Genomic DNA, 13,336 nt, shown 5'->3' with positions numbered 1-13,336 from the left:
CATTACATGATGTAAATTGTGGTGAAGGTAATCTTCTTACCGGCAGCTGTATTTGTGAGTTAGCCACTCCTTTCTGGTCCTCAGCTGTGTCACGTGACCAGCAATTGAAAAAGACAAATGTGCACACTGAAACCCAGTTTCCCAACTACTAACTAATTAGTGATATTAAAATATATCTTTTATTATTTTGCTATTAAGATGTCCATGAGGGGACACACAATGAACACAAAAGGTTAAAAATTATAGCCAATGTCAGCTAGCACACGCTCTGTATAGACTCTGCCTGCACTGTTGCAGGATAGTATGAAGTGAAAAGGTCTGAATGTATTAGAACAGCAGCTGCAGACTGCTGAACCTACGTAGATACAACAATTATAACTTTAGATGCTAGTGGGACATGGCTGTTTAAAAGTAACTTAGCCCCCCGACATGTTTCGCTGTCAACACAGCGTCCTCAGGGGATCAAAATGGGGCTAGTAAGCGCGCGTTCTGGTTTCTCCTCTTTTAAAGACTCGGATGTATGTCACACAGGAATCACCTGTGTGAGGACCAATAAGATCTCTGTCTGAGAACAAGCCTCCGTACAGGGAGATTGGCATACAGTATAGCCAATCAGCAGGATATGTATAAGGCCAGTCAGGGTGCGCCGAGCGCGCATGCGCACCACGTCCGCGGCTGGACTTAGCCGATTTCCTCAGCTCCGGAGACAAGTGCGCATGTCAGGGCACTTAGAAATTACAGCACTGGCAGAGTTCTACTGAAGATACGGTAAGTAGTATTAGCATGTATATAAATGCTGGGAGAGACAAATGCCTGGTGAGGCCAAGGTGCCATCACGGCAGGTGTAAAGAAAAAACCCTGGAGTTTAAATAGACGGCGCGACTCTTGGGGCTAATTATATCCCCATAGACACTCTGATGATGCACAGATGCTGCTGTAAGCTGATATGTAAGATTCAATGTATTCCACCAGACAAACTGTTTGGCACTAGGATGGGGAATCATTAAACAAAAGATAGGTCTTAGTGAAGGATATATTAATTTTATTTAGAGAGGAGAAACAGACATCCACATGGACATATTTGATAATAGCAGGTAGCTTATAAGTACAGAGATATCATATCATTTTAATAATGAAGATATAATTAAGGTCATAATGGTTAAATGACATAGACATCATAATCCAGTATAAATAGAAATTGTAAGTCAATGTAAGATGCAGAACCTATAGGAAGGCTATGAAGGTGAAGCCTTCATTTAGCCCATTGGGGCTTAAAAATCTTAACCTATGGATCCACTTGGCTTCTTCTTGTAGTAGTTTTTTGTCCAGATTTCCTGCTCTAGGACCCAATTTAACTTGAGTAATGCCCCAAAATTGAAGGGCACTAGTGTTGCCTTGATGACAGGATCTGATATGTTTAGAAAGAGGTGTATCCTCTTTTGTATTGATCACACTTATGTGTTTTGAGATCCTTCTGCGGAGTTGTTGAATAGTCTTGCCCACGTATAATTTAGGGCATGGGCATTGTGCAGCATAAACAATGTCACTACTTTGACAATTAATAAATTGTTTGATGGTAAAGCTCTTACCATCAACTGGATTGGAGAAGGTTTTGGTCGTTGGCATCAAGGGACAAAAGGAACATCTGCCACACGGGAAGGAACCATGTGTTGGAGGTGGAAGCCAGCTGCTTCACAGGGTAGATGGTCTGGAATAATGGCTGTGTAATAATGCCATGAGTAAGAGCACAGTACGTGCTCGAAACGCGTAGGCCAGGGCAAACCGCCTACTATCTACACATGTCTTGGGACTGCGTCTCCCTTCAATTTTTAATTTCAATACCCCAATAAAGGTGGGAATACTGCTTCCTTTTTAAACTCAAAGTACGACTCAGCGCTGGATCATTTCTTCTACTTTTTCTATTCCCGAAGGTTCTTACCTCTCCGATACGTGATATTAGAAACACTGGAGATTGTGTCACATAAATCAGAGTCCGTCTGTAGGATGGACCAGTGTCTTTGTAGGATGTTTTTAATTTGATAGGAGCAGTTATCGAAATTCCCTATGCACCTGATAGGAGAGGATTGTTTACTGTTGTCATAATTAGATTTCTTGTTCTCCTTTCTACCATGAAGTAAATCGTCCCTGGATGTAGCTCTGGCTCTAGCATAAGCTCTATGCAGAGTCTTCTTAGGATATCCACATGCGAGGAATTTTTTGTATAATGTATCACATTCTGATTGAAAGGTGGCTTCTTCAGAACAATTCCTTTTCGCTCTTAGATTGGGATACCTTTTTTGAGAGCCGGTGGATGGAAGGTTCCCCAATGCAAGAAACTGTTCGTAGCAGTTTCTTTTCGATAGATGTTAGTTTGGCTATCATTTTTAACCTTTTGTGTTCATTGTGTGACCCCTCATGGACATCTTAATAGCAAAATAATAAAAGTTATATTTTAATATCACTAATTAGTTAGTAGTTGGGAAACTCGGTTTCAGTGTGCCTCAGGCACATTTGTCTTTTTCAGTATTAACCATATACCTGCCAACTACTAGGGTCTCTTCAGCAGTCTTTGTGACCAGTAATTGGACTCTCCAACTGCCACAGCGTCTCGTGTGTGGACAGGAAGTCCGTTTCTCTATTCATTACTATCACAGCCCCAATGTGAGTCTTGTAGGAATGAATGGAGAAACTGACTTCCTGTAAACGCATGAGACGCTGCGGCAGTTGGAGAGTCCTATTGCTGGTCACATGACACAGCTGAGGACCAGAAGGGAGTGGTAACAGATTACCTTCACCACAATATACATAATGTGCCGTTCCAGCGGGCCAGAGGATAAAAAATTCTTTAACAATAGGCCAATTTCCAAGAATTAGAACATTTCTACAGACATTGTAACAGCGTAAAGCTAGATACTGTTCTGCCAGGACCTTTCTTCTCAAATACCTGATAATAAAACATCATTTCCCTGCACTCCTTTTTGTTTAGTCTGCTTGTCTCTCACTCTCTGTACCCACTCTCTGTACTCATTATGAAGCTCAGGAGAGGAGTGCGACAATATGTGGGCACTCGCAATGACTGAGACATGACAGGAGAGATGTTGATACGATCAGGTTTGTAATATGCAAAAAAAAAAAAACACGGGGAGACCTGTGTGCAAACCCCATGAGATATATATTTCCTGATTTTGAGTTAAAAGACTGGAGGAAAAAAAACAGTATATTTTTAAGTAAAATAATTTAAACAGCTGCTACACTTGTGGATTCGGAAGCAATGTGAAATTAATTTTTTTCGCTTTCAATTTGGAAATCAAAGACATTTACAACATCCATAATAAAATAACCCCATAGTCAAAATAAAACATAGCTCAACAAAATGCTAATAATTGCTTTAAATGTCTCAAAATATGCGGTTGCTGTGTCATAAAATGAGGTATATTGTTATTATAACATTGCTTTTACATATATAGTTATGGCTAGCTAGCTAAATAACCACATTTTCCACCAATTCCATGACATGTAATTCTACTAAGGCCTCATGCACACTTCCGTGTGCCGTTGAACGGCCGCTAATGACGGTTCCGTGAATCACGGACCGCACGCGGATGGCTTCCGTGTGCAGCCCGTTGCTTCACGGACCAAATCAATGCAAAGGCCGAGACTGTTCTGCCAAAAACGGGCAGGAGTAAAACCTGCACTACTTTTGACGGAATAGCCGCGTGGTTCCGTTAAAACAACGGAAGTGTGTATGGCCCCATTGAAATTAATGTGTCAGGGTGCTATCAGTTAAAAAAACGGATAGCACCCTGACGAAAAAAACTGAAGTGGGCATGAGGTCTAAGTATCATATTTAAGAGACAAGCAATGTTTTCCTTTAATTTAGATTATAGTTGTGCTATGTGAAGACAAGTCATGTTAATAATCTGTATTCTAGGATATTATCTATGCCACACATATAAAGAAAACATAAAATTGTACTGAAATAGCAGCGGTAGAGTGTTTTGTATAAAAAAGTTAAAATCCCAAGAAAATCAGGTAAGCATTAAACCTCGAGTTTTGAACCCTATGTGCCAGCCATCAATTGCTGTCTTACCTTTTCAGGTTCCTCTGCATTTAGGGGTACAATACCGTCATTAAAGATTTCCCACATTGTGACCCCAAAACTCCAGCAGTCAGACTCTAATGCTAAATTCTCCACATCAGACAAACATTCAGGAGCTAACCATGGGATTCTCTCTAGCAGCACTGAAAAGAAAGAATATATTGTAAGGATTTTATATATTTTTCTTCTCTATAATTAGCACGCAAACCCACATAAGGTATAGAAATAACAATTTTAGGTGGCTAAAAAACATTTCTTGTGAAATGACACAATAAAATTGGTGCTACCCAATGCTATCTTAATGGGGGTGCCTGGAATTATAAAAAAGGGTGTGCTTTTTTTTCCCCCGGAAACAACGCCACTTTTTTGTCCATTAGATGTATCTGGTATAGCAGCACGTTCCTATTCAAGTGAATGAGGATGTGCAGTAATACCAGACACATCCCTTGGAAAAGAGTGCAATTTTTTCTGTAAAAATAATCAGCCCCCTTGTGGTTACAAGGAGAGTGAATCGGGACAAACCAAAGTAATAGCAGGTAGTCGCATTGCTGCAGCATGTTGCTAATACTACCGCAGTTAGACCAGATTCACACAAGCGTGTGCGTTTTGCGCACGCAAAAAACGCGGCAATTTGCGTGCGCAAAAGGCACTTAACAGCTCCGTGTGTCAGCCCCGTATGATGCGCGGCTGCGTGATTTTCGTGCAGCCGCCATCATTATGACACTCTGTTTGTATGTTTGTAAACAGAAAAGCAGGTGGTGCTTTTCTGTTTTCATTCATACTTTTCACTGCTGTTGCATGAATCACGCACGTCCCACGGAAGTGCTTCCGTGTGGTTGCGTGATTTTCACGCAGCCGCCATCATTATGACACTCCGTTTGGATGTTTGTAAACAGAAAAGCACGTGGTGCTTTTCTGTTTACAGTCATAGTTTGACAGCTTTGCGCGAATCACGCTCGTCCCACGGAAGTGCTACCGTGTGGTGAGCGTGATTTTCACGCACCCATTGACTTCAATGAGTGCGTGATGCGTGAAATATGCACAAAGAACGGAAATGTCATGAGTTTTTCGCAGCGGACTCACGCTGCGTAAAAATCATGCAACTGTCTGCACGGCCCCATAGACTAATATAGGTCCGTGCGACGCGTGTGAAAATAACGCGCGTTGCACGGACGTATATCCCGTTCGTCTGAATAAGCCCTTAGACTTCTATCATTCACCACGTAGCCACAGATAGCAAGATCAACATTTAGGGCTTATTCAGACGAACGGGATATATATTAGTCTATGAGGCCGTGCAGACAGTTGCGTGATTTTTACGCAGCGTGAGTCCGCTGCGAAACACTCACGACATGTCCGTTCTTTGTGCGTATTTCGCGCATCACGAGCCCATTGAAGTCAATGGGTGCGTGAAAATCACGCGCACCACACGGAAGCACTTCTGTGGGACGAGCGTGATTCGCGCAACAGCTATCAAACTATGACTGTAAACAGAAAAGTACCACGTGCTTTTCTGTTTATAAACATCCAAACAGACTGTCATAATGATGATGGCTGAGCGAAAATCACGCAGCCGCGCATCATACGGGGCTGACACACTGTTAAGTGCCTTTTGCGCACGCAAAACGCCACGTTTTTTGCGTGCGCAAAACGCACAAGCTCGAGTGAATCCGGCCTCAGTAAAAGGTTATATTAGCATATTTTGTAAGTGTTATAATGCTTTATTTTATTTACACTGCAGAAAAGGGGTTAGAAATTAAAGGGGTAATGTGCATAGGATGAGCATTGTTTAAAAGAAAAAAAAAAGGAAATCAAGTTCCTCGAAATACACATATAAACACAATAGGCCTAAAGTATAAAATAACACTTACTATTTCAAGGGCTCCCTACTGAACAGACTGTTGGCCTCACTTTTACGGCAATGCATCTGGCTTCCAATGGTTCCATCCTATGCAGATATGTCTGAACAAGTATAGGAATAGAGCAGTATATCCTCATTACTGTGCTATTCTGTTTCTGCATAGGATGTTATCATGGAAGACCTGATCGATTACTGCAAATTAATTTCTGTAAATATGGTAAGAAAAGAACCCCCTATTAATTCATGCTGGTCTGAACCCCTGATTATATGTAGACATTATTTTGCAAGCCCCTCATACATAATAATTAGCCCTGGATGTAGGAGGAGGTCAACTTCATTTTTACTTTTTATTGGAAGATTTTCCTGTTCTGTCTAAATATGAGAAACATGTGGTAACAGTTTATTTAAAGAGGCTCTGTCACCAGATTTTGCAACCCCTATCTGCTATTGCAGCAGATAGGCGCTGCAATGTAGATTACAGTAACGTTTTTATTTTAAAAAAACGAGCATTTTTGGCCAAGTTATGACCATTTTTGTAGTTATGCAAATGAGGCTTGCAAAAGTCCAAGTGGGTGTGTTTAAAAGTACAAGTCCAAGTGGGTGTGTATTATGTGCGTACATCGGGGCGTTTTTAATACTTTCACTAGCTGGGCGCTCTGATGAGAAGTAACATCCTCTTCTCTTCAGAACGCCCAGCTTGTGACAGTGCAGATCTGTGACGTCACTCACAGGTCCTGCATCGTGACGGCCACATCGGCACCAGAGGCTACAGCTGATTCTGCAGCAGCATCAGCGTTTGCAGGTAAGTCGATCTTACCTGCAAACGCTGATGCTGCTGCAGAATCAACTGTAGCCTCTGCTGCCGATGTGTCCTCGCTCGTCTGACACGATGCAGGACCTGTGAGTGACATCACAGCAGTGATCTGCCAGAAGCTGGGCGTTCTGAAGAGAAGAGGATGTTACTTCTCATCAGAGCGCCCAGCTAGTGAAAGTATTAAAAACGCCCCGATGTACGCACCTAATACACGCCCACTTGGACTTTTACTTTTAAACACACCCACTTGGACTTTTGCAAGCCTCATTTGCATAATTACAAAAATGGTCATAACTTGGCCAAAAATGCTCGTTTTTTAAAAATAAAAACGTTACTGTAATCTACATTGCAGCGCCTATCTGCTGCAATAGCAGATAGGGGTTGCAAAATCTGGTGACAGAGCCTCTTTAAGCAAGCCACCTCCTGGCAACTCCTCTTTTCCCAGCGTGATTATGTTTAATTTATATGACAATGGGTGTTTGGTAGCTGGCATCTAGTCCCAATATAAAACAATAATAAGTTTATGGTAGACCAGAGTCACCCCATTTTGAGCCTCTTGTGTCTTTTGTTTTACCACAGTGAGTGTTAATTTTTTATTTTATAGCGGTGAAATGGATAGCCAAAATGAAAGGCTTACGCCTCATGCACACCACTGTGTGCACCGTCCGAGTCCCGTCAGTGATCCGAGAAAAGATAGGACATGTTCTATATTTCCTCGGAACGGAGAATCGGATCATTTTTCACGGACCCGATTCACCCGCTAAAGTGAATGGGTCCGTGAAGATTATTGTGTGCCACTCGGATGCCGTCGAAAACGTCCCGAGTGGCATAACGGTCGTGTGCAAGAGACCTTGACATCATTGTTCTCCCTACATCTATGGGCCTGTTCACATCAGCGTTGGCTTTACGTTCCGGGATTTCGTCTGAGGTTTCCGTCGGGTGAACCCCGTAACAGAAAGTCAAACTGAAACCACAGCTTCCGTTTCCGTCACCATTGATATTAATGGTGACGGAAACATCGCTAATGGTTTCCGTTCGTCACCATTCCGGCAGGTTTCCGTTTTAACACCGGAATCAATAGCGGAGTCGACTGCGCTATTGATTCCGTCGGAAAACCGGAAACCTGCCGGAATGGTGACGAACGGAAACCATTAGCGATGTTTCCGTCACCATTGCTATCAATGGTGACTGAAACGGAAGCTGTGGTTTGACTTTCACTTTCCGTTGCGGGGTTCACCCGACGGAACCCCGGAACGGAAAGTGAACGGTGATGTGAACAGGCCCTTATACTAATGTATATCTAAGGTGTCACATGGCAGAGCCGCATGAAAGAAGCCTGTACAGAGGCACACGGAGTCCCTGCAGCTACGTACTACAGAGCTATAGGCAATTTATTTACCTCAGTACAGAACTACTTTATGAAGATATTGTGCCCTAGAGGCATTGCTCCATAATAGGGTATGTGATGGAGCATGCCACAATTTTATTTGTCTGAATTTTACACTGAAAACCTCCATAGGAAATCAGAGGCATACAAAGGTACAGTAGAGTCCCAAAGAATTATAAGGGTGTCATCATACTGCTACACACAATTTGAAGGTTGTATGGAGTCATAATACAGTGGTGTGCATGAGCCTTAAAGAGGCTCTGTCACCAGATTTTGCAGCCCCTATCTGCTATTGCAGCAGATAGGCGCTGCAATGTAGATTACAGTAACGTTTTTATTTTTAAAAAACGAGCATTTTTGGCCAAGTTATGACCATTTTCGTATTTATGCAAATGAGGCTTGCAAAAGTACAACTGGGCGTGTTGAAAAGTAAAAGTACAACTGGGCGTGTATTATGTGCGTACATCGGGGCGTGTTTACTACTATTACTAGCTGGGCGTTGTGTATAGAAGAGTCATCCACTTCTCTTCACAACGCCCAGCTTCTGGCAGTGCAGATCTGTGACGTCACTCACAGGTCCTGCATCGTGTCGGCACCAGAGGCTACACTTGATTCTGCAGCAGCACCAGCGTTTGCAGGTAAGTAGCTACATCGACTTACCTGCAAACGCCGATGCTGCTGCAGAATCATCTGTAGCCTCTGGTGCCGACACGATGCAGGACCTGTGAGTGACGTCACAGTGCTGCACTGCCAGAAGCTGGGCGTTGTGAAGAGAAGTGGATGACACTTCTATACACAACGCCCAGCTAGTAAAAGTAGTAAACACGCCCCGATGTACGCACATAATACACGCCCAGTTGTACTTTTACTTTTCAACACGCCCAGTTGTACTTTTGCAAGCCTCATTTGCATAAATACGAAAATGGTCATAACTTGGCCAAAAATGCTCGTTTTTTAAAAATAAAAACGTTACTGTAATCTACATTGCAGCGCCTATCTGCTGCAATAGCAGATAGGGGTTGCACAATGTGGTGACAGAGCCTCTTTAAGGTATATCTTATACACAGTCGAGTCACATTATTATGACCACCAGCTAATATCCAGAGTAACTGCCGTGTGCAGCATGGACAGCAGCTAGACTGACTGGGAGTGACTCAATAAGGTGCTGGTAGGTTGTCTCAGGTATCTGGAGCAATGCTGACTGCAGAGCATCCCACATTTGCTGGAGGGTGCGTGGAGGAGGATCCATAGAGCGAACGAGTCGATCGAGGTGGTCCCACAGATACTCAATTGGGTTCAAGTCTGGCGAATAGGGGGCGAAGGAAGTACTTGAAAGTCTTGGTCATGCTCTTTCAACCACTGTCGGACATTTCTAGCCGTGTGACATGTCGCATTGTCTTGCTGGAAGATTCCATTTACCCCAGGGAAGACAAATAGCATGTATGGGTGGATGCAGGGGCGTAGCTAAAGGCTCATGGGCCCCGATGCAAAAATTCTTAGTGGGCCCCCCCCCCCGCAAACTCCTCATGGCCGACGGTCCGCAGCTTTCAGCTGCATCGCTGGGTCTCCTGAGTGACCCAAAAATGCAGCACTAGCAGCCGGGGGCGTCACTAAGGCTGGGTTCACACACCCTATTTACGGACGTAATTCGGGCGTTTTAGCATTGAATTACGTCCGAAAATGCGGCTCAAAAGCGTTGGCAAACATCTGCCCATTCATTTGAATGGGTCTTACGATGTTCTGTGCCGACGGTCATTTTTTTTTTACGCCCGTGTCAAAGAAGTGCCTGTCACTTCTTCAGACGTAAATGGAGCCGTTTTCCATGGACTCCATGGAAAAACAGCTCCAATTACGTCCGTAATGGACGCAGCAAAAGACGCCTGCACATGCCATTACGGCTGAAATTACGGTGCTGTTTTCTCCTGAATACAGCACCGTAATTTCAGCCGTAACGAAGGCTGCCGTGTGAACATACCCTCAGGGCTTAAAATGTCAGGGGAAATAGCCCCAAATACATATGTGTCCGCCCAAAAAAAAGTGTGTATATGAGACAGCATAGCATATCTATAGCACTACGACCCTATAAACTATGGATAGGATTAGATACAGTGGCTCAGCAGACAGTATCACACATGATAGGATTAGATACAGTGGCTCAGAAGGCAGTATCACACATGATAGGATTAGATACAGTGGCCCAGCAGACAGTATCACACATGATAGGATTAGATACAGTGGCTCAGCAGACAGTACCACACATGATAGGATTAGATACAGTGGCTCAGAAGGCAGTATCACACATGATAGGATTAGATACAGTGGCTCAGCAGACAGTATCACACATGATCGGATTAGATATAGGACCCAGCAGACAGTATCACACAAGATACGATTAGATACAGGGCCCAGCAGACAGTATCACACATGATTGGATTAGATACACAGCTCAGCAGACAGTATCATACATGATTGGATTAGATACAGGGCCCAGCTCGCTGACATTGCGGCTCCAGCGCTGGACCCAGGATAGGTAAGAATAATAATTTTGCTTCTTTATGTGTTACTGATTATTTTTGTGTGTTTGTGTTTTTTTTACAGGTTCGGTTGTTGGACTTCGGATTCGAGGACTTCAATGACAGCGTTTTTTTTATTCTCAATAAAATGGTTAATGAGGGTTGTGTTTTTTTATTTCAATAAAATATTTTTTCTATGTGCTTGTATCTTTTTAAACTTTATTATCACCGCCTTAGTAATGGCCGCTGGCTGATTGACAACCTCCATTACTAAGGTGAGGCTTAATGTTAGCCGGTGCAGAGGCCAACACTAAACCCCATTATTACCAGGGGTGCTGGGAAGAGCCGGGTACGAACCAGTAGCCGACCATCTGCAGTGACGGGCAGGCACCGGGGTGGCCGCAGGCTGGTAGTATTAGGCTGGGGAAGGCCAAAAACAGTGGCCCTTCCCACCCTTGTAATGCTGCCTGCTGCTGCTGTGTTGCATCTGGCTGGTTATGAAAATTGGGGGGACCCCACATCGTTCTTTCCAATTATTTTTTTTTTTTTTTTTTTAAATGACGTGGGGTCCCCCCCATTTTTCATAACCAGCCAGATACAATAAAGCAGCAGCAGTCTAGCATCACCAGGGTGGGAAGGGCCACTGTTTTTGGCCTTTCCCCTCCTGATAATACCAGCCTGCGGCCACCCCAGTGGCCGACCATCACTACAGATGGTCAGGTACTGGATCGTACCCGGCTCTTCCCAGCACCCCTGGTGGCGGTGGGTACCGGGGTAATAAAGGGGGTTAGTGTTCGCCTCTGCACCGGCTAACACTAAGCCCTGCCTTAGCAATGGACGTAGTCAATCAGCCGGCGGCCATTACTAAGGCGGTAGTAACATAGTTTAAAAAAAAACACAAAGACATAGAAAAAATATTTTATTGAAATAAAAAAAAAAACACACACAGCCCTCATTAACCATTTTATTGATAATAAAAAAAAAAGCTGTCATCGAAGTAGTCCTGGAATCCGCCGTAGTCCAACGACCGAACCTGTAAGAAAACACAAAAAATGATTAGTAACACATGTGTTAGGCTTAGATACAAGGCCCATGTGTGATACTGTCTGTGGGACCCTGTATCTAAGCCTACCACAAGGTAGGCTTAGATACAGGGTCCAGCAGACAGTAATCTTATACAGTATAAGATTACTGTGTGCTGGGGCCCTGTATCTAAACCTACAGTGTGGTAGGCTTAGATACAGGGCCCAGCAGACAGGATCACGCATGGGCCATGTATCTAAGCCTACCATGTGATTGGCTTAGATACAGGGCCCAGCAGACAGGATCACGCATGGGCCATGTATCTAAGCCTACAGTGTGGTAGGCTTATATACAGGGCCCACCAGACAGGATCACACATGGGCCATGTATCTAAGCCTACCATGTGATTGGCTTAGATACAGGGCCCAGCAGACAGGATCACACATGGGCCATGTATCTAAGCCTACCATGTGATTGGCTTAGATACAGGGCCCAGCAGACAGGATCACACTATCTGTGATCCTGTCTCATGGGCCCCCTAAGCCTGATAAATCGTAGGCTTAGGGGTTGTGCAGTCCCTAAATATTGATGGCCTATCCACAGGATAGGTCATCAATAGCTGATGTGTCGCCCGGGACCCGCAAATCAGCTGTTTTGAAGGGGCCGCAGCCAGGGCCGCCATCAGGAATTTCAGGGCCTCCTACAGCTAAATTTTCTGGGCCCCCCTACCGTGGCACCGCCTGTTAACGGTACTCCGTCCAGCACTATATCATGGTACCCAGGGCCGCCATCAGGAATTTCAGGGCCTCCTACAGCTACATTTTCTGGGCCCCCCTACCGTGGCAACACCTGTTAACGGTACTCCGTCCAGCACTATATCATGGTACCCAGGGCCGCCATCAGGGGGGGTATTAGGGGTACTGATGTGAGAGACCCGGCCAAACCTAATTGAAAGGGGGGCCCGGCAAACTGCCGCGACTTGCCTTTGGTAGAAAAAAAACAGGCCCCTGCAATGGGGCCCGTTTTTTTCACCAAAAGAATGTCATGAGCTGCGGGCCCCCCTTTCAATTAGGTTTGGCCGGGCCTCTCACATCAGTTCCCCTAATACCCCCCTGATGGCGGCCCTGGGTAGCATGGGGGCCGTCAAACACCGCCGCCCGTGCGACCAATCGCGCGCACCCGCAAACTCCCGCGCATGCGCACCGGCGACCGCCTGGAACCGCGCACCGAATTTTGAGGCAGATTTTGACCTGCCCACACTATCTTGCCGCGTTTTTTGCCCGCGGCGATTGAGGACAGCAGACAAAAAAACGCAGCGAAAAATGCATTTTCTGCCTCCCATTGATTTAGATGGGAGGTCAGAGGCAGAACAACGGCAAGAAAGGACGTGCTGCTTTTTCTTTTTTCCGCGACTCGCTCCCATTGATTTCAGATTAAATCAATGGGAGGCGGTTTTGGAAGTTGTTTGGTGCTGATTCTGACGCAGTGTCCGAGTCAATATCAAGGCCCAAAAACTCTGTGAACTGGGCCTTATTGTTAGGGCTTATTCAGATGAACGTGTAATACATCCGTGCAACGTGCGTGATTTTCACACGCCTCGCACGGACCTATGTTACTCTATGGGGCCGTGCACACTGTC

At 44.7% G+C, this 13,336-nt stretch overlaps 1 protein-coding gene across 1 annotated transcript in view; it reads right to left on the bottom strand.

Moving 5' to 3' along the window:
* Positions 1–13,336, bottom strand: part of JAK3 (Janus kinase 3) — a 244,356-nt gene that overhangs the window by 54,646 nt on the left and 176,374 nt on the right. The window contains exon 15 of the mRNA XM_075850921.1: positions 4,091–4,242. Within this exon, the coding sequence (XP_075707036.1) occupies positions 4,091–4,242 (152 nt within the window). The remainder of the gene's footprint in view (positions 1–4,090; positions 4,243–13,336) is intronic.

The sequence above is a fragment of the Rhinoderma darwinii genome, chromosome 1 (genome assembly GCF_050947455.1).
Source record: "Rhinoderma darwinii isolate aRhiDar2 chromosome 1, aRhiDar2.hap1, whole genome shotgun sequence".
Taxonomy (NCBI): Eukaryota; Metazoa; Chordata; class Amphibia; order Anura; family Rhinodermatidae; genus Rhinoderma; species Rhinoderma darwinii.
Note: the sequence above shows the minus strand (reverse complement) of the source record. Positions and strands in the feature narration are given on the sequence as shown.